Source organism: Microcaecilia unicolor, chromosome 3, assembly GCF_901765095.1.
Source record: "Microcaecilia unicolor chromosome 3, aMicUni1.1, whole genome shotgun sequence".
In the NCBI taxonomy this organism is placed as follows: Eukaryota; Metazoa; Chordata; class Amphibia; order Gymnophiona; family Siphonopidae; genus Microcaecilia; species Microcaecilia unicolor.
Window position 1 is genome coordinate 92,536,205 of NC_044033.1, and position 24,431 is coordinate 92,560,635.

A 24,431-nucleotide genomic window follows, 5' to 3' on the forward strand; every position below is an offset into this window, starting at 1 on the left:
AGTCTTAATGCATGGCCACGTCTTTTTCTGGCCTTTTTACCCGCAGCAAAAATGGCACCCGCCGCTAGCACAGGGCCCTTTTTACCACAGCTTAGTAAAAGGGCCCCTTAGTTTGTTAAACCACCTTGTTCTGCATGACAGGTTAGGAGGTATAGTAAATTCGAAATAAAAACAGAGTGAGTTGCTTCACACTTATTAGAGTTTAAAAGAGCAAAGCCAGGTCAAGACAATATTCAGGAAGTGATTAAAGGGAGTAGTGTCATCAGAGTAGCTAGAACTAGTCGAAGAGCAATTCTGTGAAGGAGCACCTATTTTTACAAATCAAAAGGCACCTATTGAACTAATCTACAAAGGAAAATAGGTGCCTGCCTTCCTTTGTAGAATACTAGCATATCAGCACAAATGTATGTAGTCTTGTACCTTATCAAGAACTGTGTGTGGGCTATAAGTATTTAAAATAAAGATATAAAATAAAGAAATATGTGCATATAATTTAGGTGCAGCCACTTACACATCAGCATTGGTAGTTAAAAATCACAACTACAGTATTCTGTAATTTATGTGCATAACTATGCAAACTGCTCATGCTCTGTCCAGACTTCACCCTGCTCATGCTCTGTCCAGACTTCACCCAAGTGTATGCTCACTTTCTAACTACATTCCTTCGAATTTAGGCAGCATATTATAAAATCGTGCATACACCTGGAGGGGTAGTGAGAGGAATTGGAGCTGCAGGATTATCTTTGGGGGGGTGGCTGGCTGAAGGTATTCCTATAGCATTACATACCCCTGGACTGGTCCTGGACACAGAACAGCTGTTTTGGAAGGCTAAACTATCAAGATTCAAATGGAGGATGCAAAGAGCTCCTAGCTCTGAGAACAGGTCATTTCTCTTGAGGCTAGAGCAGACTTGGAGGAGCTGAGAGAGACGGAGAGGTACATAGAGGAGACCTACAGAGACATTGTAGAGAAGTCCCACCTCCAGTCTGGCAGCCCCAGTTCTGCCTTGGATGAGTGAGGTCTCCTAGAAGGAGAGCAGCACCCTGGTGAAGTAGGAAGTACTCCTGTAGCCAGGATTTGACCACCAAGAATATGTCTTCAAGAACTTCTGCCAGGCGGGAAGGGTTAAGACAGCTGTTTTGTTGGTGGTTCAATCATTAGGCATGTAGATAGCTGGGCGGCTGGTGGACGTGAGGATCGCCTGGCCACTTGCCTGCCTGACACGAAGGTGGTGGACCTCGCGCATCACCTAGACAGGATCTTAGATAGTGTTGGGAAAGAGCCGGCAGTCTTTGCTACATTTGGGTACCAATGACATAGGAAAATGTGGGAGGGAGGTTCTGGAAGCCAAATTTAGGCTCTTAGGTAGAAAGCTGAAGTCCAGATCCTCCAAGGTAGCATTTTCATAAATCTCCCTGTTCCACAAACCAAAAGGAAGGCAGTGCTCCAAAGTATCAATGCGTGGTTGAGACAGTGGTGCAGGGATGAGGGGTTTAGATTTGTTGGGAACTGAGCAACATTCTGGGAAAGGGGGAGCCTGTTCCGAAAGGATGGGCTTCACCTTAACTGGGATGGAACCAGGCTGCTGGTGCTAACTTCTAAAAAGGAGATAGAGCGGCTTTTAAACTAGAATGGCGGGGGGGGGGGGAGGGGTGACCATCGTCCAGGAATGCATGGTTCGGTGTGAAGTATCCTTGAAGGATACTATTGAAACAGATCATTTAGGGAATCCCAGTAGAGAGGTTTCAACAATGCTGAAAGTAAGCCAGGTGTGCTTAATGAGAGAGCAGGATGAAGGATGCACATTATCCCCGTCAACTTCTAAGCAGCTTGAAGATCCAAGGAAAAAACCCAATTTGAAGTGCCTGTATACAAATGCTAGAAGACTAAAAAAATAAGATGGGCGAGTTAGAGTATATTTCAATAAATGATGAGGTAGATTTAATAGGCATCTCAGAGACTTGGTGAAAAGTGGACAATCAATGGGACACTGTGTTAACAGGGTACAAATTGTATCGCAATGATCGAAAGGATCAAATTGGAGTGAGGTTGCGCTATATGTTAGAGAGAGAATTGAGTCAAATAAAATAAACATTCCACATGAAACAAATAGCAGTGTGGAGTCATTATGGATAGAAATTCCATGTGTGATGGAAAGGAGTATTCTTGTAGGGCTTTACTACCGTCCACCGGAACACAACGAACAGATGGATGAAGAAATATTTATAGAAATTAGGAAAGCTGACAAATTGGGAAACAGTATAATAATTGGTGATTTCAATTACGTCACTCAAAGAATCTGTAGAATTCAAACCACAAAAGTATAAACCAATTCTACAAAAGCATTCTGTACCAGAATGATTGTGAATATCTTAAAAGTGGAGAAAAAAGACCTCAGTGAACAGCAGGAAACGTACCCATTAATAAGGTAAGCCTTCAATATATAGGTGGCTCACTATAATCATCGATCATAAAAAGAACTCCACTTTTATATGTAAACAAACCAATCCTTATTCAGCAATAACACTAACTGATACAGAGTATAGCATAAAAAAATACAGTCTTTACCAGGAGTCACTTATGAACACACATGTTATTTGTGCAAAAATGCAAAATATTTATCTTGTTAGAACAAAAAACAGTCACTTCAATCCCAACAAGGATTCCCTGTTTCACTAATCCAGGTTGCTTCGGGGGAAAATATTTTTTACAATCCAAGACAGTAAAATAACTGCAACTTTCAAGACAAATGTTGAATCTTCCAGCACTAACAAAATGGCAGCTTGGATTAGCGAAACAGGGAACCCTTGTCGGGATTGAAGTGGCTGCGTTTTGTTCTACCAAGATAAATTTTTTCTGCTTTTTTGCATGAATAACATGTGTGTTCACAACTGACTTTGCTGGTAAAGACTTTAGTCTAGACTCTGTATCAGTTAGTGTTATTGCTGAATATGGATTGGATTGTTCATATATAACGGTGGAGTTTTTTTATGACCGATGATTATAGTGAGCCACCTATATACTGAAGGCTTGCCTTACGAATGGGCGTGTCTTGTGCTATTCACTGAGGACTTTTTTATTCACTTTTAAGATATTTGCAATTCTTCTGATACAGAATGCTTTTATAACATAGCATAGCATAGTAACATAGTAGATGACGGCAGAGAAAGACCCACACGGTCCATCCAGTCTGCCCAACAAGATAAACTCATATGTGCTACGTTATGTGTATACCTGACCTTGATTTGTATCTGTCATTTTCAGGGCACAGACCGTAGAAGTCTGCCCAGCACTAGCCCCGTCTCCCACCACCGGTGCTGCCACCCAGTCTCCTCTAAGCTTCTGAGGATCCCTTCCTTCTGAACAGGATTCCTTTATGTTTATCCCATGCATTTTTGAATTCCATTACCGTTTTCATCTCCACCACCTCCTGTGGGAGGGCATTCCAAGTATCCACCACTCTCTCCGTGAAAAAATACTTCCCAACATTTTCCTTGAGTCTGCCCCCCTTCAATCTCATTTCATGTCCTCTAGTTCTACCGCCTTCCCATCTACGGAAAAGGTTCATTTGCGGATTAATACCTTTCAAATATTTGAACGTCTGTATCATATCACCCCTGTTTCTCCTTTCCTCCAGGGTATACATGTTCAGGTCAGCAAGTCTCTCCTCATACGTCTTGTAACGCAAATCCCATACCATTCTTGTAGCTTTTCTTTGCACCGCTTCAATTCTTTTTACATCTTTAGCAAGATACGGCTTCCAAAACTGAACACAATACTCTAGGTGGGGCCTCACCAACGACTTATACAGGGGCATCAACACCTCCTTCCTTCTTCTGCTCTCTATACAGCCTAGCAACCTTCTAGCTATGGTCACTGCCTTGTTGCACTGTTTCGTCGCCTTCAGATCCTCAGATACTATCACCCCAAGATCCCTCTCCCTGTCTGTACATATCAGACTCTCACCGCCTAACACATACATCTCCCGTGGATTTCTACTCCCTAAGTGCATCTCTTTGCATTTCTTCGCATTGAATTTTAATTGCCAAACCTTAGACCATTCCTAGCTTTAGTTTATACTTCTGTGATTTCAATTACCCCAGTATTGACTGGGTAAATGTTACATCAGGGAGTGCCAAGGAGATAAAGTTTCTAGACGTAATAAACAACTGTTTCTTGGTGCAACTGGCGCAGGAAACAACAAGAGGGGGAAACAGTGATCATAACATGAAAGTTTGAGCTGCTATCTGGGATGAACCCACAAAGGAAATCTACTGTAGCTGCATTTAACTTTCGAAAGAGCAACTATAATAAAATTAGGAGAATGGTTTAAAAGCTAAAAGGATTGTCTGCAAAGTTTAGGACACTGTGGAATATGGTGAATAAATGGTTGATGTTAGTCTAGGATACTTAACAAAAATATTCTACATTTGATGGTAGAAAATGCTGAGACTGGCTTGTTCCCTCAGCCTTCACCTATTAACCTCTGCACTACAGGCAATAGCTAAAAGATAAGCTGATTGTATGAATGTTTTCTTTTTCTCCTCTTGGGCACCAGAGTGATATATTTATGGTCCTCTGAGTTTTCCATCTGTTTTCTGTCTAATTCCCCCCTATCCTTTGTATTTGTTATCCCTTATTTGAATGGATGCATTACATCATATGTGGGTTAGCCTATAAAGATGAAACCACTTTGTACTTTTGTTAGGATAATCTATCAGAGACTGTGGTGCTGGCTACATGTTTCTCTTTGTTAACAAGGTATGCATATCTAAAATAAATTACTGATTCACTGACCAGTTGTGATTGGATTTATTTATAGAAATGCTATTTCCACAATACTAAATCAGGTGTAGACGTTAGTCAAAAATACCATCTTGGAAGCCCAGACCAGATGCATTCCACGTCTTTGCAAAGTTGGAAAAAAGAGAAAAAGACAGCCAGTATGGTTAAAAGATTAAATGAAAGAGGCTGTTACAGCCAAAAGATTGTCCTTCAAAGAATGGAAAAAGGACCCAAATGAAGAAAATAAGAAACAACATAAGCACTGGCAAGTCAAATGCAAGGCATTAATAAAGAAGGTTAAAAGACAATATGAAGAGAAACTTGCTTCACAGGCTAAAACTCACAGTAACAACTTTTTCAGGTACATCAGAAGCAGAAAGCTTGCACGGGAATCCATGGGACCATTGGATTAGGAAAGAGCAAAAAGGACACTCAACAAGGACAAAGCCATAGCAGAGAAACTAAATTAATTCTTTGCTTCGGTCTTTACAGAAGAAAGATGTAAGAGGTCTGCCTGTACCACAAGTGGTTTTCAAGGGTGATGATGCGGAGGAACTGAAAGAAATCTCAGTGAACCTGGAAGATGTACTGAGCCAACTTGACAAATTAAAGAATAGTAAACCACCTGGACCTGATGGCATACATCCAAGGGTACTCAAAGAACATCAGTTCCGGGCAAAATAGTGGAAACTGTTATAAAGAATAAATTACAGAACACATAATGAGCCAGAGTCAGCATGGGTTCAGCCAAGAGAAATCTTGCCTCATCAATTTGCTTTGTTTCTTTGAAGGTGTGGTTAAATGTGGATAAAGGTGAGCCGGTAGATGCAGTGTATCTAGATTTTCAGAAAGCTTTTGATGAAGTTCCTTATGTGAGACTCCTAAGAAAATTAAATAGTCATGGGATAGAAGGCAATGTTCTGGTGTGGATTAGGAGTTGGATATTGGACAGAAAACAGAGGGTAGAGTTAAATGGTCACTTCTGTCAGTGGAGGAGGGTTTACAGTAGAGAGCTGCAGGGATCGGTACTTATAAATGATCTGGAAATCAGAACGACGAATGAGTTGTTTAAATTTGCAGATGACACAAAACTATTCAAGATTGTTAAAACATGTGTGGACTGTGAAATATTGCAGGAAGACCTTAGGAAATTGAAAGACTGGGCATCCAAATGGCAAATGAAATTTAATGTGGACAAATGCAAGGTGATGCACATTGATGCTAGGGTCCTCCTTGAGGTCAGTAACCAAGAAAAAGATCTAGGTGTTGTTGTAGATAATACGCTGAAATCTTCTGCTCAATGTGTGGCAGAGGCCAAAAAAGCAAAAAGGATGGTAGGAATTATTAGGAAAGGGATGGTAAATAAGTCCGAAAATACTATAATGCCTCTGTATCTCGCCATGGTGCGATCTCACTTTGAGTACTGCGTTCACTTCTGGTCATCGTATGTCAAAAAAGATATAGCGGAATTATTAAAGTTTCAAAGAAGAGCAACCAAAATAATAAAGGGAATGGATCTCCTCTTGTATGAGGAAAGGCTAAAGAGGTTAGGGCTCTTCAGCTTGGAAAAGACAGCTGAGGGGAGATATGAGTGAGGTCTACAAAATCCTGCATGGTCTAGATTGAATGTTTGCTCGTTCCAAAAGTACAAAGACTAGGGGACTCTCAAAGAAGTTACATAGAAATACTTTTAAAACAAATAATAGAAAATATTTTTTCACTCAACAAATAGTTAAGTTCTGGAACTCTTTGCCGGAGAATGTAGTAACACCGTTTAGCATATCTGGGTTTAAAAATGTTTGGACAAGTTCCTGAAGGAAAAGTCCATAGTCTGCTATTGAGACAGACACAGGGAAGCAACTGCTTGCCTTGGGATTGGTGCATGGACTGTTGCCACGTTTTGGGTTTCTGCCAGGTACTTTTGACCTGGCTTGGCCACTGTTGGAAACAGGATACTGGGCTAGATGGACCATTGGTCTGATCCAGTATGGCTACTCTTATTCTCTTAAATGAGATATGGTTTTAAATGAGCATTCGGTTACAGTCAAAGATCAATGGCTTGCTGCTGTTTTGCTCTTCCTAGTATTCTCTTTATAGGAGTTCTTTTGCTGTTCCCCCACTGGATGTATATTAGTGTGAGAGTAATTCTTCAAAACCATTTATGTAGGCAAAACAATGCCTTACCTGCAGAAATAGGCTTTCATAAATCTGCTCACCTTTATCTGTGTTAAATGTAATTTTATATGTACTTTTACCCACTGTAATTGGAGGCATTGCTAGAGCAAGATTTGAAACGCCACACATTTTTTATATTTCAAAAGTATGCACATATTTTTAGTCAGAAAAAGTATTTTCATGAATTAAGGGCAAATATGTGTGGGTGTGTTTCCCAGGATAGTTTTCAAAGTGTGAGTATGCATAAATTTACTGTACAAGTCTCTCAAAGTCTGTGACATGAAAAAAGTTATCTTTTCACCAATGCAGGTAATTGTAAAATTGCCATATTTGCTCACACCTTTTTTCAGTAGTAGTAGTTATATTCAGGTATACAAGGTATTCTCCGAGGACAAGCAGGCTGCTTGTTCTCACTGATGGGTGACGTCCACGGCAGCCCCCTCCAACCGGAAACTTCACTAGCAAAGGCCTTTGCGAGTCCTCGCGCGCACCGCGCATGCGCGGCCGTCTTCCCGCCCGAACCGGCTCGTGTTCGTCAGTCTTCTTTTGTCCGCGCTCGGGACCGTCGTGTTTTGCCGCCGTTTCGTGCCCCTCAAGTTGACCTCGTGCGTCTTCGCAATTTTCGCTAAAAAAAAAAAAGAGACCGCTCCGGTCTTTACCCTTCATCGCCAATTTTGATTTCGCCGGCGTGATTTTTCCGCCCATGTCAATGAAGTCTTCCAGCGGCTTCAAGAAGTGCACCCAGTGCGCCCGGGTAATCTCGCTCACTGATAGGTACGCTTCGTGTCTTCAGTGTCTGGGGGCTGGGCACCGCCCGCAGGCCTGCAGTCTTTGTACTCTTTTGAAAAAGAGGACTCAGGTACCAAGATTGGCCCAGTGGAACGCGTTTTTCTCGGGCTCTTCGACGACAACAGCATGGGCATCGAGTGCATCAACGTCGACAGCATCGGTCTGCGACCTCGGCATCGGCATCGACTGCATCGAGGCTTCTACCTCCTGCATCGTCGGTACCGAGACATCAAAAGGCTGCGTCGACGCCGGTGTCGACGCTGATGTCGTCGGACGGTGGTGCTTCGTCTGGAGTGCAGGTGAGGGCTGTCCATTCCCTTGCTGGTGGCGGTGAGCCTTCGGGTGGGTCTCCCCCTGCCCTGAGGGCTCCTGCGGTACAGCCCCCCCCCCCCCCGAGATCGACCTTCTTCGGCCTCGGCCCCGAGGAAGCGACGGTTGGATTCTACGTCCTCCTCGTCGGTTCCGGGAAGCTCCGGTGACATGCTTCGCTTGAAGAAGTCAATGAAGCATCGTCACCGGTCTCCTTCCCGTCTTGGTACCGAGAGCTCTGGGTCGCCGAGGCAGTTGGCACCCAGTAGGCATCGGCACTGGGAGGACCGCTCACCCTCTGTTCAGGAGGTGTCGATGCGCTCCCCCTTGGACAGCCCGGAACCGCCTCCACGCCTGGAACAGACTCTGACCTCGATGCCTGCATCGGATTCTCAGTCTTTCTCCACAGCCGCTCTGCACGAGAGTCTCCGGGCCGTTCTTCCAGAGATTCTGGGAGAGCTGTTGCGCCCTTCTCCTCCGGTACCAGGGGTTTCTGCACCACCAGTACCGTCGAGTGAGGCGACGGCTGGCCCCTTGCCCGAGGTGAGGTCTCCGGTATCGTTACCGGCTACGGCTGCCTCCCAGGCAGACTCCCCGATGACGTCGGCGGAGGGAGCTTCGCCGGTGCTGGCAAGGGAGTCCACCTCTCGATGCTCCTACCGTGGCCGTGTTTCCACGGAGTCGAGTCGGGAACGGCTTCAGACGCAGGTTCGTGAACTTGTGTCTGATTCTGATGGTGAGGCCTCGTGGGAGGAGGAGGAGGACATTAGATATTTCTCTGACGAGGAGTCTGATGGTCTTCCTTCTGACCCCACTCCCTCCCCTGAAAGGCAGCTTTCTCCTCCCGAGAGTCTGTCTTTCGCGGCCTTTGTCCGGGAGATGTCTACGGCCATCCCCTTCCCGGTGGTTGTGGAGGATGAGCCTAGGGCTGAAATATTTGAGCTCTTGGACTATCCTTCTCCACCTAAGGAAGCGTCCACAGTACCCATGCATCATGTCCTAAAAAAGACATTGCTGGCAAACTGGACCAAGCCATTAACTAATCCCCACATTCCCAAGAAGATCGAATCCCAGTATCGGATCCATGGGGACCCAGAGCTGATGCGCACTCAGTTGCCTCACGACTCTGGTGTGGTAGATCTGGCCCTAAAGAAGGCTAAGAGTTCTAGAGAGCATGCTTCGGCGCCCCCGGGCAAAGACTCCAGAACCTTAGACTCCTTTGGGAGGAAGGCGTATCATTCCTCTATGCTCGTGGCCAAGATTCAGTCCTACCAGCTCTACACGAGCATCCATATGCGGAACAATGTGCGACAGTTGGCGGGCTTGGTGGACAAGCTCCCTCCTGAGCAAGCCAAGCCGTTTCAGGAGGTGGTCAGGCAGCTGAAGGCGTGCAGAAAATTCCTGGCCAGAGGGGTATATGATACCTTTGATGTTGCGTCCAGGTCCGCTGCTCAAGGTGTGGTGATGCGCAGACTCTCATGGCTGCGTGCCTCCGACCTGGAGAATAGGATCCAGCAGCGGATTGCGGACTCCCCTTGCCGAGCGGACAACATTTTTGGAGAGAAAGTCAAACAGGTGGTAGAACAGCTCCACCAGCGGGATACCGCTTTCGACAAATTCTCCCGCCGGCAGCCTTCAGCATCTACCTCCTCAGGTAGACGTTTTTATGGGGGAAGGAGGGCTGTTCCCTACTCTTCTGGTAAGCGTAGATACAGTCCTCCCTCTCGCCAGCCTGCGGCCCAGGCTAAGCCCCAGCGCGCTCGCTCTCTTCAGCAGCGTGCGCCTCAGCAAGGCCCCACGGCTCCCCAGCAAAAGCAGGGGACGAGCTTTTGACTGGCTCCAGCAGAGGATAGCCGACATCAACGTATCCGTGCCGGACGATCTACCGGTTGGGGGGAGGTTGAAAGTTTTTCACCAAAGGTGGCCTCTTATAGCCTCCGACCGTTGGGTTCTTCAAATAGTCAGGCAAGGATACACCCTCAATTTGGCCTCAAAGCCTCCAAATTGCCCACCGGGAGCTCAGTCCTACAGCTTCCAGCACAAGCAGGTACTTGCAGAGGAACTCTCCGCCCTTCTCAGCGCCAATGCGGTCGAACCCGTGCCATCCGGGCAAGAAGGGCTGGGATTCTATTCCAGGTACTTCCTTGTGGAAAAGAAAACAGGGGGGTTGCGTCCCATCCTAGACCTAAGGGCCCTGAACAAATATCTGATCAAGGAAAAGTTCAGGTTGCTTTCCCTGGGCACCCTTCTTCCCATGATTCAGGAAAACGATTGGCTATGCTCTCTGGACTTGAAGGACGCTTACACGCACATCCCGATACTGCCAGCTCACAGGCAATATCTGCGATTTCAGCTGGGCACACGTCACTTCCAGTACTGTGTGGTACCCTTTGGGCTCGCCTCTGCGCCCGCCTCTGCACCCAGGGTGTTCACGAAGTGCCTGGCTGTGGTAGCAGCAGCGCTTCGCAGGCTGGGAGTGCACGTATCTCGACGATTGGCTGGTGAAGAACACATCCAAGGCGGGAGCTCAGCAGTCCATGCAGATGACTATTCGACTCCTGGAGCTACTGGGGTTTGTGATAAATTATCCAAAGTCCCATCTTCTCCCAGTACAGAGACTCGAATTCATAGGAGCTCTGCTGGATTCTCGGACGGCTCGTGCCTATCTTCCGGAGACAAGGGCCAACAACCTGCTGTCCCTCGTCTCCCGGGTACGAGCGTCCCAGCAGATCACAGCTCGGCAGATGTTGAGATTTCTTGGCCACATGGCCTCCACAGTTCATGTGACTCCCATGGCTCGTCTTCACATGCGATCTGCTCAATGGACCCTAGCTTCCCAGTGGTTTCAGGCTGCTGGGGATCTAGAGGACGTGATCCACCTGTCCACGAGTTTTCTCAAATCCCTGTACTGGTGGACGATTTGGTCCAATTTGACTCTGGGACGCCCTTTCCAAATTCCTCAGCCACAAAAAGTGCTGACTACGGATGCGTCTCTCCTGGGGTGGGGAGCTCATGTCGATGGGCTTCACACCCAGGGAAGCTGGTCCCTCCAGGAACGCGATCTGCAGATCAATCTCCTGGAATTACGAGCGGTCTGGAACGCTCTGAAGGCTTTCAGAGATTGGCTGTCCCACCAAATTGTCCAAATTCAGACAGACAACCAGGTTGCCATGTATTACATCAACAAGCAGGGGGGCACCGGATCTCGCCCCCTATGTCAGGAAGCCGTCAGCATGTGGCTGTGGGCTCTCCGTTACGGCATGTTGCTCCAAGCCACATACCTGGCAGGCGTAAACAACAGTCTGGCCGACAGGTTGAGCAGGATTATGCAACCTCACGAGTGGTCGCTCAACTCCAGAGTAGTGCGCCGGATCTTCCAGGTGTAGGGCACCCTCTTGGTAGATCTCTTTGCATCTCGAGCCAACCACAAGGTCCCTCAGTTCTGTTCCAGACTTCAGGCCCACGGCCGCCTGGCATCGGATGCCTTCCTCCTGGATTGGGGGGAAGGCCTGCTGTATGCTTATCCTCCCATACCTCTGGTGGGGAAGACTTTGTTGAAACTCAAGCAAGACCGAGGCACCATGATTCTGATCGCTCCTTTTTGGCCACGTCAGATCTGGTTCCCTCTCCTTCTGGAGTTATCCTCCGAAGAACCGTGGAGATTGGAGTGTTTTCCGACCCTCATCACACAGGACGAAGGGGCGCTTCTGCATCCCAACCTCCAGTCTCTGGCTCTCACGGCCTGGATGTTGAGAGCGTAGACTTTGCCTCTTTGGGTCTGTCGGAGGGTGTCTCCCGTGTCTTGCTTGCTTCCAGAAAAGATTCCACTAAGAGGAGTTACTTCTTTTTATGGAGGAGGTTTGCCATCTGGTGTGACAGCAAGGCCTTAGATCCTCGCTCCTGTCCTACACAGACCCTGCTTGAATACCTTCTGCACCTGTCTGAGTCTGGTCTCAAGACCAACTCTGTAAGGGTTCAGCTTAGCGCAATCAGGGCATACCATTACCGTGTGGAAGGTAAGCCGATCTCAGGACAGCCTTTAGTTGTTCGCTTCATGAGAGGTTTGCTTTTGTCAAAGCCCCCCCCATCAAACCTCCTACAGTGTCATGGGATCTCAATGTCGTTTTCACCCAGCTGATGAAACCTCCTTTTGAGCCCCTGAACTCCTGCCATCTGAAGTACTTGACCTGGAAGGTCATTTTCGTGGTGGCAGTTACTTCGGCTCGTAGAGTCAGTGAGCTTCAGGCCCTGGTAGCCCAGGCCCTTACACTAGATTTCATCATAATAGAGTAGTCCTCCGCACTCACCCTAAGTTCTTGCCGAAGGTAGTGTCGGAGTTCCATCTGAACCAGTCAATTGTCTTGCCAACATTCTTTCCCCGTCCACATTCCTGCCCTGCTGAACGTCAGCTGCACACATTGGACTGCAAAAGAGCATTGGGCTTCTATCTGGAGCGGACACAGCCCAACAGACAGTCCGCCCAATTGTTTGTTTCTTTTGATCCCAACAGGAGGGGAGTGGCTGTGGGGAAATGCACCATTTCAAATTGGCTAGCAGATTGCATTTCCTTCACTTACGCCCAGGCTGGGCTGGCTCTTGAGAGTCATGTCACAGCTCATAGTGTTAGAGCCTTGGCAGCGTCAGTGGCCCCCTTGAAGTCAGCCACTATTGAAGAGATTTGCAAGGCTGCGACGTGGTCATCTGTCCACACATTCACATCTCATTACTGCCTGCAGCAGGATACCCGACGCGACAGTCGGTTCGGGCAGTCAGTGCTTCAGAATCTGTTCAGGGTTTAGAATCCAACTCCTCCCCCCTAGGCCCATGTTTATTCTGTTCCAGGCTACACTCTCAGGTAGTTGGATAAGTTGTTAGGTCAATCTCAGTTATGTCCTCGCCATTGCGAGGCCCAGTTGACCATCTTTGTTGTTTTGAGTGAGCCTGGGGGCTAGGGATACCCCATCAGTGAGAACAAGCAGCCTGCTTGTCCTCGGAAAAAGTGAATGCTACATACCTGTAGAAGGTATTCTCCGAGGACAGCAGGCTGATTGTTCTCACAAACCCGCCCGCCTCCCCTTTGGAATTGTGTCTTCCCTTGTCTTTGTCTTGCTACATACGGGACTGACGAACACGAGCCGGTTCGGGCGGGAAGACGGCCGCGCATGCGCGGTGCGCATGGGCGCGCAAGGACTAGCAAAGGCCTTTGCTAGTGAAGTTTCCGGTTGGAGGGGGCTGCCGTGGACGTCACCCATCAGTGAGAACAATCAGCCTGCTGTCCTCGGAGAATACCTTCTACAGGTATGTAGCATTCGCTTTTCCCCGTCCCAGGAGGGCTCACAATTAAATTTTTGTACCTGAGGCAATGGAGGATTAAGTGACTTGCCCAAGAACCGGGCATGTCTGGATATCGGTCCTGTGCTCTAGCCACTAGTCTACTCCTCTACTCCATATGCTTGTGTATATATCTGTGGGTTGAGTTATCAGCGTGGGCTACCGTTAAGGCATAGACATGTTGATTACCATGCCCCTGTGTGTGTGTATAAAATATATATATATATATATATATATATATATATATATATATATATATATACACACACACACACACACACGTGTGTATGGAGCTGTAAGTATACTTATGATAGAAAATCCTTTTATCTTGGGATATTTTACTAATTTATGAACTTCAGGTAGGCTGTTTTCTTTTAATTGATAATAGCATTTTTTTTTCTTCAGTGGATCTGGCACGATAACATGCAGTTTCTTCAAGACAAGAATATTTTTGAGCATACATATTTTGGGTAAGATTATTGGTTACCATACTTCATTACTGATATTTTGCACCAAGTTATTGGACTTTTGATATCCTTTCTATTTCTTTTGGTTTAATAACCCTAACAGTGGAGACTTACTATCACAGTTTGCCTATGAGACTGACCAATATTCTGTCCCACAGGCATTTGAGCTCATTTTAATAAAATTACAGTTTATTTTTTTCTTAATTTTAGGTTCATGTGGCAGTTGTGTAGTAGCATTCCAAGCACATTACCAGATCCCAAAGCAGTATCCCTGATGACAGCAAAGGTACCTTTCATACCTATTAGGGCTTGGTGATACAGTAAGCTTCAGTGTGACAACAAGAAACTTTAATGGTAATTATATTCTGGTTTTTTCTCCCCCCAGCTTAGCACTTCTTTTGTCCTGGAGACATTTATTCATTCAAAGGAGAAGGTATGTGACTTGTTTTGTGTGTATATGCAGTTGAGATTCACAGATACGGATGCCCCCTGTCAAGGTGCACATATCACTGCTCTAATATGGTTGCCTTGTAGCACCAAATCAAATTTTCAGATAAATAAACTGAAAAAAAATATCCTAATTGAGTCCCTTTTCATGCTATCTGCTTCTGCATATGTTTATTAAAATTCTTGATACCCCGCTGTTTCTTTGCGCAGACCACAGCAGCTAACAATAACATCAATATCTTATAAAATTGAAAAACAATACCAGCAAGTCATAGGAAAAACAAAGACCAAACGCGCACAGTTACTCTTTCAAGGGAGTAGGGTAAGGGATACAATTCGAGAGACTTAAGACATACAAAAACACTCAAAATTCAGGAACATGCTATTACAACCAAGCAGGTCAACCTGATTTCAGAGGGCCCAAAAGCCATTTCAAAGAAATGAGTCTTCAATAGGGTTTTGAATTGAGCAAATAACATTTCAGACCTAATGTGGGGGGAAGATTATTCTAGAGGGAGGGTGAGAGAAAATAAAAAGCAGTAGAACAAGTAGACTCATAGTGGGCAGATCTTGGGGACGTAGTAATGAAGAGCGAGTGTAGGGGGATTACAAGGGAAGAAAGATGGGACACCAAGGTAAAGGGCTTTGTGGTTGAGACAATGGATTTTAAACCAAAGCCTATATTGAATGGGCAACCAGTGTAAACAGTTGTTCAGGGTTTGCAAATGGCGCAGAAGATTGGAAGGGATCCCGCAATAGATCGAATTACAGTAATCCAGCCTGGTGATGCCAAATGCATGAACAAGGGTGTGAAGGAAAAAAAAACTAAGATCATAGATGTTTTAGCCAATAAAAGCTTTTTTTTTTTTTTTTACTACTAAGGATACTTGGAAAGTTTAGAGTCAATAACACCAAGGTACCAGAATGATTTTACCAGGTTCACTGTAACACTGAGTAAGGAGAGAGAGGATAATGGGGCTGATAGTGAACCCAACACCCAGCAAGCTGCAGTTTTAGCTGTATTGAGCACCATTTTATATGCTATGCTATGAAAGGGAGTGGAAACAAGACTGTAGCTTAGAAAGGTCTGGGTTGTTTGGATACACAGGGTAAATCAATAGGATATTGTCTGCATAAAAAAAGAATTTAATGTTACGCTCCTGGATGAGAAGGGCAAAAGGGCTAAAAAAAATATTGTATAGTAACGAAGAGAATAGAACCCTGCAGTACACTGTAATCTAAAGGGAAAGTACTGGGTGAGGAGGAGAGAGTAGAGACAAGAAAACCTCTGTTAATTGGAAAAGAAGTAGAGATAAGAAAACTTCTGTTAGATAGAAAAGAAGCAAACTATTTAAGAACAGAACCGGTTAGACCAATAGAGTGAAGATGAGTGAGAAGGAAAGTGTGATCGACCAAATCATATGTGGTGGATAAATCAAGTGAAATGAGAAGAACAATTTTGCCAGAATCAATAGAAGAATGTAATTCATTCACCAAAGCAGTCGGCTTTGGTGTTGTGGTTGGTGCAAAACCCTGTTTGACAGAAATGTACGATTTGATGACAGTGAAAATTAAGAGCTGGTCAAAGACTATTCGCTCAGTGATTTTTGATAGGAGACAGAAATTAGAGTTGTGATGGTAGTATTCTCAAAAGACGGGATGAAGAGGTGGATTTTTAAGGATAGGTTTAACTATAGCATTCTTGGTGAGGGGAACTATACTAGCTGAAAGACTGGTAGTAACCAAATGCAGGATTTAGGGGAGAAGACAATACCTAGTGATTTTTCACCCAGCTAGAAGGCAGAGGGTCTGAGGTAGTGAAATGCATTGTGATAAAGATCAATGTCAGCTGAGTAAAAAGAGATGGAAAAAGTGGACCATGTGGCAAGACTAAGATCAGTTTTAACCATGGGGGGATCTAGATCTGATGACAGGACAGAGATTGGGATAAAGAGGGAGGTGAAGACGGGGGTAGTTCTGAAGCCTTAAGTGAGGAAACCTTGGCTGAAAAAAAAGGAAGAAAGAGCATCAGCAGAAGGTTGAGAAGAGAAAGTAGATGAAGGTACCTGATTGGTGGTAAGGGAGAATAAGGTTCTTCTAGGATTATTTGACTTAGCCAGTTGTTAGTAAAATATGTCTTTTTGGCCAATCTGAGTTGGGTAGAATAGTACCAACAGCATTTCTTATAGGCTGACACAAGCTCCGGGGTCCTAGACTTCCACCATCTTCTCTCAGCGCAGTGCATTTGTTGATGAAGAAGGGAGAGGCCACTATGAAACCAGGGCTTAAAAGAGATGCGACTGGGAGGGGGAGCCTGAGAGGGTGGTTGGAAATGATTAGATAATGTTGAGGTCCAAAGCATCTATTGCATCAAGCTACAGATCCAGGAAGGTAAAGAGAGGTGGATAGGTAGCGGGCTCAAGAGGGAGAAAACAGGGCAATGGATGCTTATAAAAAGATGGACCATGTGAAGAGGATCTGACCGGGATGGAAAGGCAGGTGATAACCAGAGAGTGATCAGTCCAGGGAAGAGAAAAAATGTGCAGACGCAAAGCAGAGAGAGAATTCAGAGAGTGGACAATAATCAGGTCAAGAACATAGCTTGCAGTGTGGGTGGAAACTTGGACAAGCTGGGACAGATTAGTGTCACTAAGGAAAGATAAAAAAGCAGTTGTACGAGAGTGAGAGGGGACGTCAATATGAGTTTTGAAATCTTTGACAGTCAAAAGATCATTACAGCAAGTAGAGATATCAGCAAGAATCTGTAAGATATCATCCCAGTCCCATTGGGAGCGGCAGGGTGGAATATAGCAGCAACAAATTGTCAGAGTAAATGGTGCTGAGATATGAAGAACCAGAAGCTCATAATAGAGAAAATCGGAGGAGGGAATTTTGGTTACTTTGAAATATGCAGGTAGACAGGCTGCCACCCTTTTTGTATTTATGGGAGGAGTGAAAGGCCATAAAATTCAGAGGGAGGCTCTGGTACAAATAGGATTCCTCCCCTCTCAGCCTAGAAGCTATTATGTCAAGCAAAACAGCCAACTTTCCAACTACCGTTCTCCTAATGCAGGGACAGGGCCGGTCTTAGGCAGGGTTGGTTGCACAGGGCCTCACGCTCCTAGGGCCCCACATCTCTGGCATGCTTGTCCTCCTGTCTCGGAACACCTCCCTGCAGAATACCTTAATGTACATCCACATTTCAGTAGAGAGCATCAGGCAGCGGCACCAATTTTCATATCCTGTCAGTTGCTGAGCCCAGAGCTTCCTCGCTGCTGTGTCCTGCCCCCTTTTGATGTCACTTCCTGCTTCCACGAGGGTGGGATGCAACAGCGAGGAGACTCTGGGGTTGGCAGCCGACGGGATATGAAAGTTATTGCCGCTGTCTGTTGCTCTCTACTGGAACATGGTGAATGCATATCAAGCTATGGGATGAGGTTCCGAGAGCTGTAAACCACCTTTTAAACGTATAAATTATAGCTTATGGTGGTGGGCGCGGGCAGGGGGGCCCACCAAACTGTTTTGCACAGGGCCCCTCTCACCTATCCTGTTCAATCTCTTTTTGTCATCCTTTGCTTCAATACACTTGGGTCTTAATGAACTACTATTATCCTACACGGATGACATTTTGCTTCTCTTACCAGTGACAGTATCAAACAAAAATACAACTCAGTCTGTAGCAAATGGCATGACTGCTGTTAGCACCTGGGCTCTGACCAATAAACTGAAATTGAATGCTCAAAAAACCAAGGTCCTGTGGTTTCGAAATCAGGGACTTGAGGTCCCATCATCAATATCTTTACCAGTGGTCAAAGCTGTCCATTCGAGTCTGAAACCAGAGTACTAGGGGTCTTGCTTGATTCTTCACTCACCTTCTCTTCACATGGGTGCTATTTCATCTAGAATAGTAGTGCATCTTTTGTCCCATTCTGTGAAGAATTCTATGGAGTTGGTTGTTGATGACCATTGATTTTCGTGCATGGATTGCCAGAATGTTGTAGTGTCGACTTTCCCTCTTGGTTTGTATGAGGTTCGGCTTTGTGTTTGGTGAGTTCCCTTCCCCTTCCAGTAGAGGGTCATATTTAGCCTGAAGTGATCAGACCAAGGAGTTACTGTCCATTTTTGATTCTTTATTGAGAAGTTCCAGTCTGTCAAGAATTTGTATACTAGAAGGTCTAGTGCATGACCTTTTACGTGGGTTGAGTTCACTTGTGGCCATTGGAATTCCCACAGTTGAAGGAATTCGTTGCACTCTCTTATGTAATTTGTGTATTGACCTTCTAGATGTAGGTTAGTGTCTCCTATTACCAACACATTTAGGTTTGCTACTTTGATATAAAGTCCATAAGGTTTATCTGGGCTTCTCTCCAGTTTCCTGGGGGTCTGTAGAATATGATGCAGCACAGATGGTTAATTAAAAACTTTTATCCTGATCGAGGCGATTTGGAGTTGTGGTGTTATGAATTCTGCAATGGTTTCTGTTAAGAAGTGGGATCTGTAAATTAATGTGATGCTCGCTCCCGTTTTTCCCTTTCTAGTCCAGTATAGAATTTTATATACTGGTGGGCAGAGGTCCAGGATTATAGGATTTTCTTTGCTGTGAATCCATGTTTCATTGATGAACACTAGTCTGAGGTCTTTCTCTGTAATCCAGTCCTTTATTGTAAAATACAATCATTCCAGATGTTATCTAATTTGTGAAAGGTATATGTTTAATGTCGATTTTGTATGGTTATGGAAAAAGCATAAATAAAAAACTAAAAAAATAAAAAAGATTAGTGTGAAACAGATATATAATAATTGCAGTTAGCAGTACACCAGTTAGTAGGAGATGGCATTATGCAAGGAAGGTGTCAACTAGCGATAATTTTGTTTCATTTAGAGAGAATGCTAATAGAAAATGTTACTACCATGGCAGTTGCTAGTAAGTTGTGTCAGAAACCACCATGTAGTCGATTTCTTTAAGTTAATAGCAAGTGAAGAAAACGGCATGTAGTACAGTCACCTGCAGCTAGGAGAGATTGCCCTTTGTCCTCAGGCTAGGATATGAAACACATATGAGAAAAACAGCATAAAGTACAGTCACCTGAAGCTATGAAAAAAAAAAAAGGAGGGAAAGGGAAGCAAAAAAAAATAGAAAGGGGGGTGTTGCTCAAAGCTAAATTAGGTACTGCGTTGGTCTTGTTGGCTGATTGAAGCATAGGAAGTGAACGTTGCTGCCAGAAGGCTTAGGTGGGACTTGGACACTCTGAAGCACGGAGATACCAGCATAGTTGTAGCGGAGAAGCACCACTAATCGAGGCCTCTCCTGCTGGCCTGGAATTTTCATCAATCTTCTGTCAGGGAAAATGTGGGGCAATGTGGATAGAAAGCCCTGGGTAGCCAACAGTGCCTCACATGCAGGGAACTCCGTATGAGTCAGCTCCACATCTAAGTAGGCCCTCCTAACTGCTGCTCCCATGCAAATGGCCAAGGTGATCGTGCATCACGGGTCAGAGAGCATCCTTGGAGCACCCAGAGGCATCGCAGATAGGGAACTCTGTGCGAGTCAGCTCCACATCAGTGTCGGTCCTCTTGCAGTCCAATCGAGGTAAGCTCGCATCGCGGGTTGAAGAGCACCCATGCAGCCACCAAAGGCACCACAGGTTGGGAACTCCGTGCTAGCCAGCTGCATATCAAAGACAACCCTTCTTGTTTCCAGTCCTGTTCAGATGGTCGTGCAGTCATGGTCCAGCCAAGGTAAGTTCTTGGTGCGGGTCTAGAGCACTTATCCCTATTGGGTCACATAGAGACCGTCACGGTATCTTCTAAGCTTCTCTGAAATCAAGTGTCCCTGTGAAAAAGGTGCAGTGGTTTTCGAGGAGATTAAGGAAAAGCTGTGGGAGATCCAAAAAGAACAAGGAGACTTCCTCACTCCGCGATCTTGCTTGGTGGTATTTCGCAGCTCAATAGGCCCTAGTATTGCCACGAGGGAAGACTTGCACGTGTCTTCTTAGCCCTTAGTGGCAGTGTGAGGGCAAAAAATTCCACAAGGGTAAGGAGGTTATTTCCATCCATTACAGTAATAGTGACCCCACGCTTTAGTCTCAAGAGTATTCGAAATTGAGGGCTGGAGGTGATGAGTGATCCCGTGCTATGCGGACATCTGTTCCAGCAGCCCAGTCACACTGAGATCACCCCTTGTATATCATCATGTTCCCGCTGTTCAGGTCGAGGAGAACTCTGCGTTTGTTTTGTGGATTCGGGGGATCCTTCTCCGGGCCTATGCCGATGATGGTGTCCCTGCAAATGGGATGCTTTCTGTATCTCTCTGTAACTATTGTTCCGCCTCGGTTCCAGGTCCTTCAATGTTCAAAGAGCAAAATGTGGTTAAAGCTCTGGTCATAGATATTCAAAAGCTGGGAATAAAAGGGGAGGTACTGTTACTGAGAGATTTTAACTTGCCAGGTACAGATCAGAATGTCCCATCTGCAGAACCAGAAAGAAGTAGAGAGAGAGATCATGGACACCGGTCAAAGGAGCCCTTTTACTAAGCAGTGGTAAACCCAACGCAGGCTTGCCACACACCAATCTGGAACTATTGCTGGGCTACTGCAGGAGCCTGGGGTAGTTCCCACCCCTAGCGCATGCCATTTCCAGCGCTATAAAAATGTCTTATTTTTGTAGTGCAGGAACTTAACCGATTATCACTGGGTTAGCGCGGGAGCCCTTACCGCCATCTCAATGGGTGGCATTAAGGGCTTTCCATCGAAATGGCTGTACAGTAAGTGATTCATATACTGCACTGCCATTTCTTTTTCCCAGAAATGACCAACCTTTTACCTGCTGCGGTAAGGCCCAGCGCCTGTCAAAAACATGTGCTGATGCTAGTGCAGGCCCTCTTTTACAGCAGCTTAGTCAAAGGACCCCAAAGTGTTCTGCTAAGACAAATGAAGATGGAACCCAAGAGGGAAGGAATGACGCTGGATCTAGGGCCCACAAATGGAGAAAGGGTGTCTAATGTCCAGATCGGTGCCCACTTTCGACAGTAGTGATCATCACAGGGTATGGTTTCATATAAGAGCTAAAGTGGCGTGCAGACACACAAAGCTCAAAGTCCTGGATTTCAAATATGCTGGCATTAGTAAAATGGGGGGAGTACCTGAAGAAAGAGCTGATGAGGTGGGAGGATGTAAGAGAAATGGAAAGTCAGTTGTCCAAGATTACAGGCACTATAAAAATCACATTTCTTTTCTAAGAAAAGCAAAACAAGAAGGAAACTAATACAATTCTGCAAACAAGTGGCTGAAAAAATAGGCATAAAAAGCAGAATTCATGAAATACAGAAGAATGGAAGGAAAGGGACACAGAACAGAATATCGCTCAAAATTCAAAGTGAAGAGAGAATGACTAGCAAAAGCATGGGTGGCAGAAGCAATGGCTAGAGATGGAAAGATAGGTGACAAAGATTTTTTTTTCATTATGTTGGGGAAACAGAGAAGGCTAGAAATGAAATTGTAAGACTGAAAGGTGCTGAGAACAGCTGTGGGTAGAGTGATGAGTTAAAAGCCGATAGGCTAAACAAGTACTTCTGGTCTCATTTCCACCCACCCCCCCCCCCCCCAAACCCACCTCCCCGCTCCCCCCGTTTTCTATTTCTGTTGATGGCTCTCTCATTCTCCCTGTCTCCTCAGCTCAAAACCTTGGGGTCATCTTTGACTCTTCTCTCCTTCTCTGCTCACATCCAGCAGACCACCAAGACCTGTCGTTACTTTCTTTACAACATCCGTAAAATCCGCCCCTTTCTTTCCGAGCACTCTACCAAAACCCTCATCCACACCCTTGTCACCTCTCGTTTAGACTACTGCAATCTGCTTCTTGCTGGCCTCCCACTTAGTCACCTCTCCCCCCTCCAGTCGGTTCAAAACTCTGCTGCCCGTCTCTTCTTCTGCCAGGGTTGCTTTACTCAAACTACCCCTCTCCTCAAGACCCTTCACTGGCTCCCTATCCGTTTTCACATCCTGTTCAAACTTCTTCTACTAACCTATAAATGTACTCACTCTGCTGCTCCCCAGTATCTCTCCACACTCGTCCTTCCCTACACCCCTTCCCGTGCACTCCGCTCCATGGATAAATCCTTCTTATCTGTTCCCTTCTCCACTACTGCCAACTCTAACGCGCCTTCTGTCTCGCTGCACCCTACGCCTGGAATAAACTTCCTGAGCCCCTACGTCTTGCCCCATCCTTGGCCACCTTTAAATCTAGTCTGAAAGTCCACCTCTTTAACATTGCTTTTGACTCGTAACCACTTGTAACCACTCGCCTCCACCTACCCTCCTCTCTTCCTTCCCGTTCACATTAATTGATTTGATTTGATTTGCTTACTTTATTTATTTTTTGTCTATTAGATTGTAAGCTCTTTGAGCAGGGACTGTCTTTCTTCTATGTTTGTGCAGCGCTGCGTACGCCTTGTAGCGCTATAGAAATGCTAAATAGTAGTAGTAGTGGTCTGTGTTCAAGGGAGAAAACCCTGGAGAAGAACCGTGGTTGGCTGACAAAGGTATATGTGGGAATGGAGTAGATATTGAACAGTTCACAAAATAAAGCGTGGACAAAAGCCATGGAGCAGGATGGATACATCCCAGAATATTGAGGGAACTCAAAGAAATCCTGGTGGAGCCCATTAAGGATTTATTTAATAGATACTTGGAGATGGAAGAGCATATGTGGTCCTACTTCACAAATTGGAGACAGGGAAGAAGTGGGAAACTAGAGGCTGGTAAGTCTCACTTTGGTGGTTGGAAAACTAATGGAGATTCTACTGAAGGAAAGGATAGTGAACTTCTTGGAATCTTAACAGGTTCCAAGATCTGAGGCACCCCCGCCCAAGCCTCGGGTGCTGATATTTTCATGGTTCTCCAGCAGAGGTATGAAGAAGGGACTCCATCTCAGTGTGCAGTACCAATTTTATTACACTGTCCCATAATAAAACACAGTCTTCTCGTGAACCACTAAGTTAGCTCTTCAGTATCCTATCTGGGGCTTCCAGCCCTTTCCTCCTGTAGGCCTCTTTTCTAGCTATACCTTCCACCCACCCAGTCATATGGCTTCTCACAGTCCTGGCAGTGCATTAATGTTCCAACAAAACACAGTTACAGCTTCCTGGGGCAGATTCTCCCTGTAGCACTCGGGTCCCAAAAGCATTCAGCATAACCACACAGCATAACCATATACAGTCCTCACACTATCTTTCCATGCGTTTCAAGCAAAAATTAGTAACACAAAAATAACCAGCTCCGGGGCTTTTCCATCACTGCCACCAGAGTTGGGGCAGCCACCTCCCTTGCAGTGTTCCATACCCAAGGATAAAGTGAATATGCTAAACATTACTTCTCTTCAGTATTCACGGAGGAAAATCCTGGAGAAGGACCACGGTTGGCTGCCGAGGGAATATCTGGGAATGGAGTGGATACTGCACCGTTTACGGAAGAAGGAGTTTATAAACAGCTGGAGAATCTGAAGGTGGGCAAAGCTATGGGGTCAGATGGGATGCATCCCAGGATACTGAAGGAGCACAGGGAGGTCCCTGCGGGACCTCTTAAAGATTTATTTAATATGTCTTTAGAGACTGGAGAGGTTCCGCAAGATTGGAGATGAGCGGATGTGATCCCTCTTCACAAAAGTGGAGACAGGGAAGAAGTGGGAAACTACAGACTGGTAAGTCTCATATCGGTGGTAGGAAAAATAATGGAGTCACTGCTGAAAGAAAGGGTAGTTAACTTTCTAGAAGTCAACAGGTTACAGGACCCGAGGCAACATGGCCTTACCAAAGGAAAATCCTGCCAAACGAATCTTATTGACTTTTTTGACTGGGTGACCAAAGAACTGGATGAAGGACAATGCCTTTGATACAGTCCCCCACAGAAGGCTCGTGAATAAGCTGAAAGGGCTGAACTTAGGACCGAAAGTGGTGAACTAGATAGGAAACTTGTTGACCGACAGGTGGCAGAGGGTGGTTGTAAATGGAATCCGCTCGGAGGAAAGTAAGGTGAGCAGTGGAGTTCCTCAGGGGTCGGTGCTGGGGCCTATTCTGTTTAATATATTTGTGAGAGGTATTGCTGAAGGGTTGGAAGGAAAGGTTTGCCTTTT

At 45.6% G+C, this 24,431-nt stretch overlaps 1 protein-coding gene across 1 annotated transcript in view; it reads left to right on the plus strand.

Moving 5' to 3' along the window:
- USP34 (ubiquitin specific peptidase 34) overlaps nucleotides 1-24,431 on the plus strand; it is a 1,418,841-nt gene that overhangs the window by 1,077,998 nt on the left and 316,412 nt on the right. Inside the window, 3 exon segments of the mRNA XM_030196176.1 lie at nucleotides 13,795-13,859; nucleotides 14,067-14,142; nucleotides 14,242-14,289. Coding sequence (XP_030052036.1) covers nucleotides 13,795-13,859; nucleotides 14,067-14,142; nucleotides 14,242-14,289 — 189 coding nt within the window.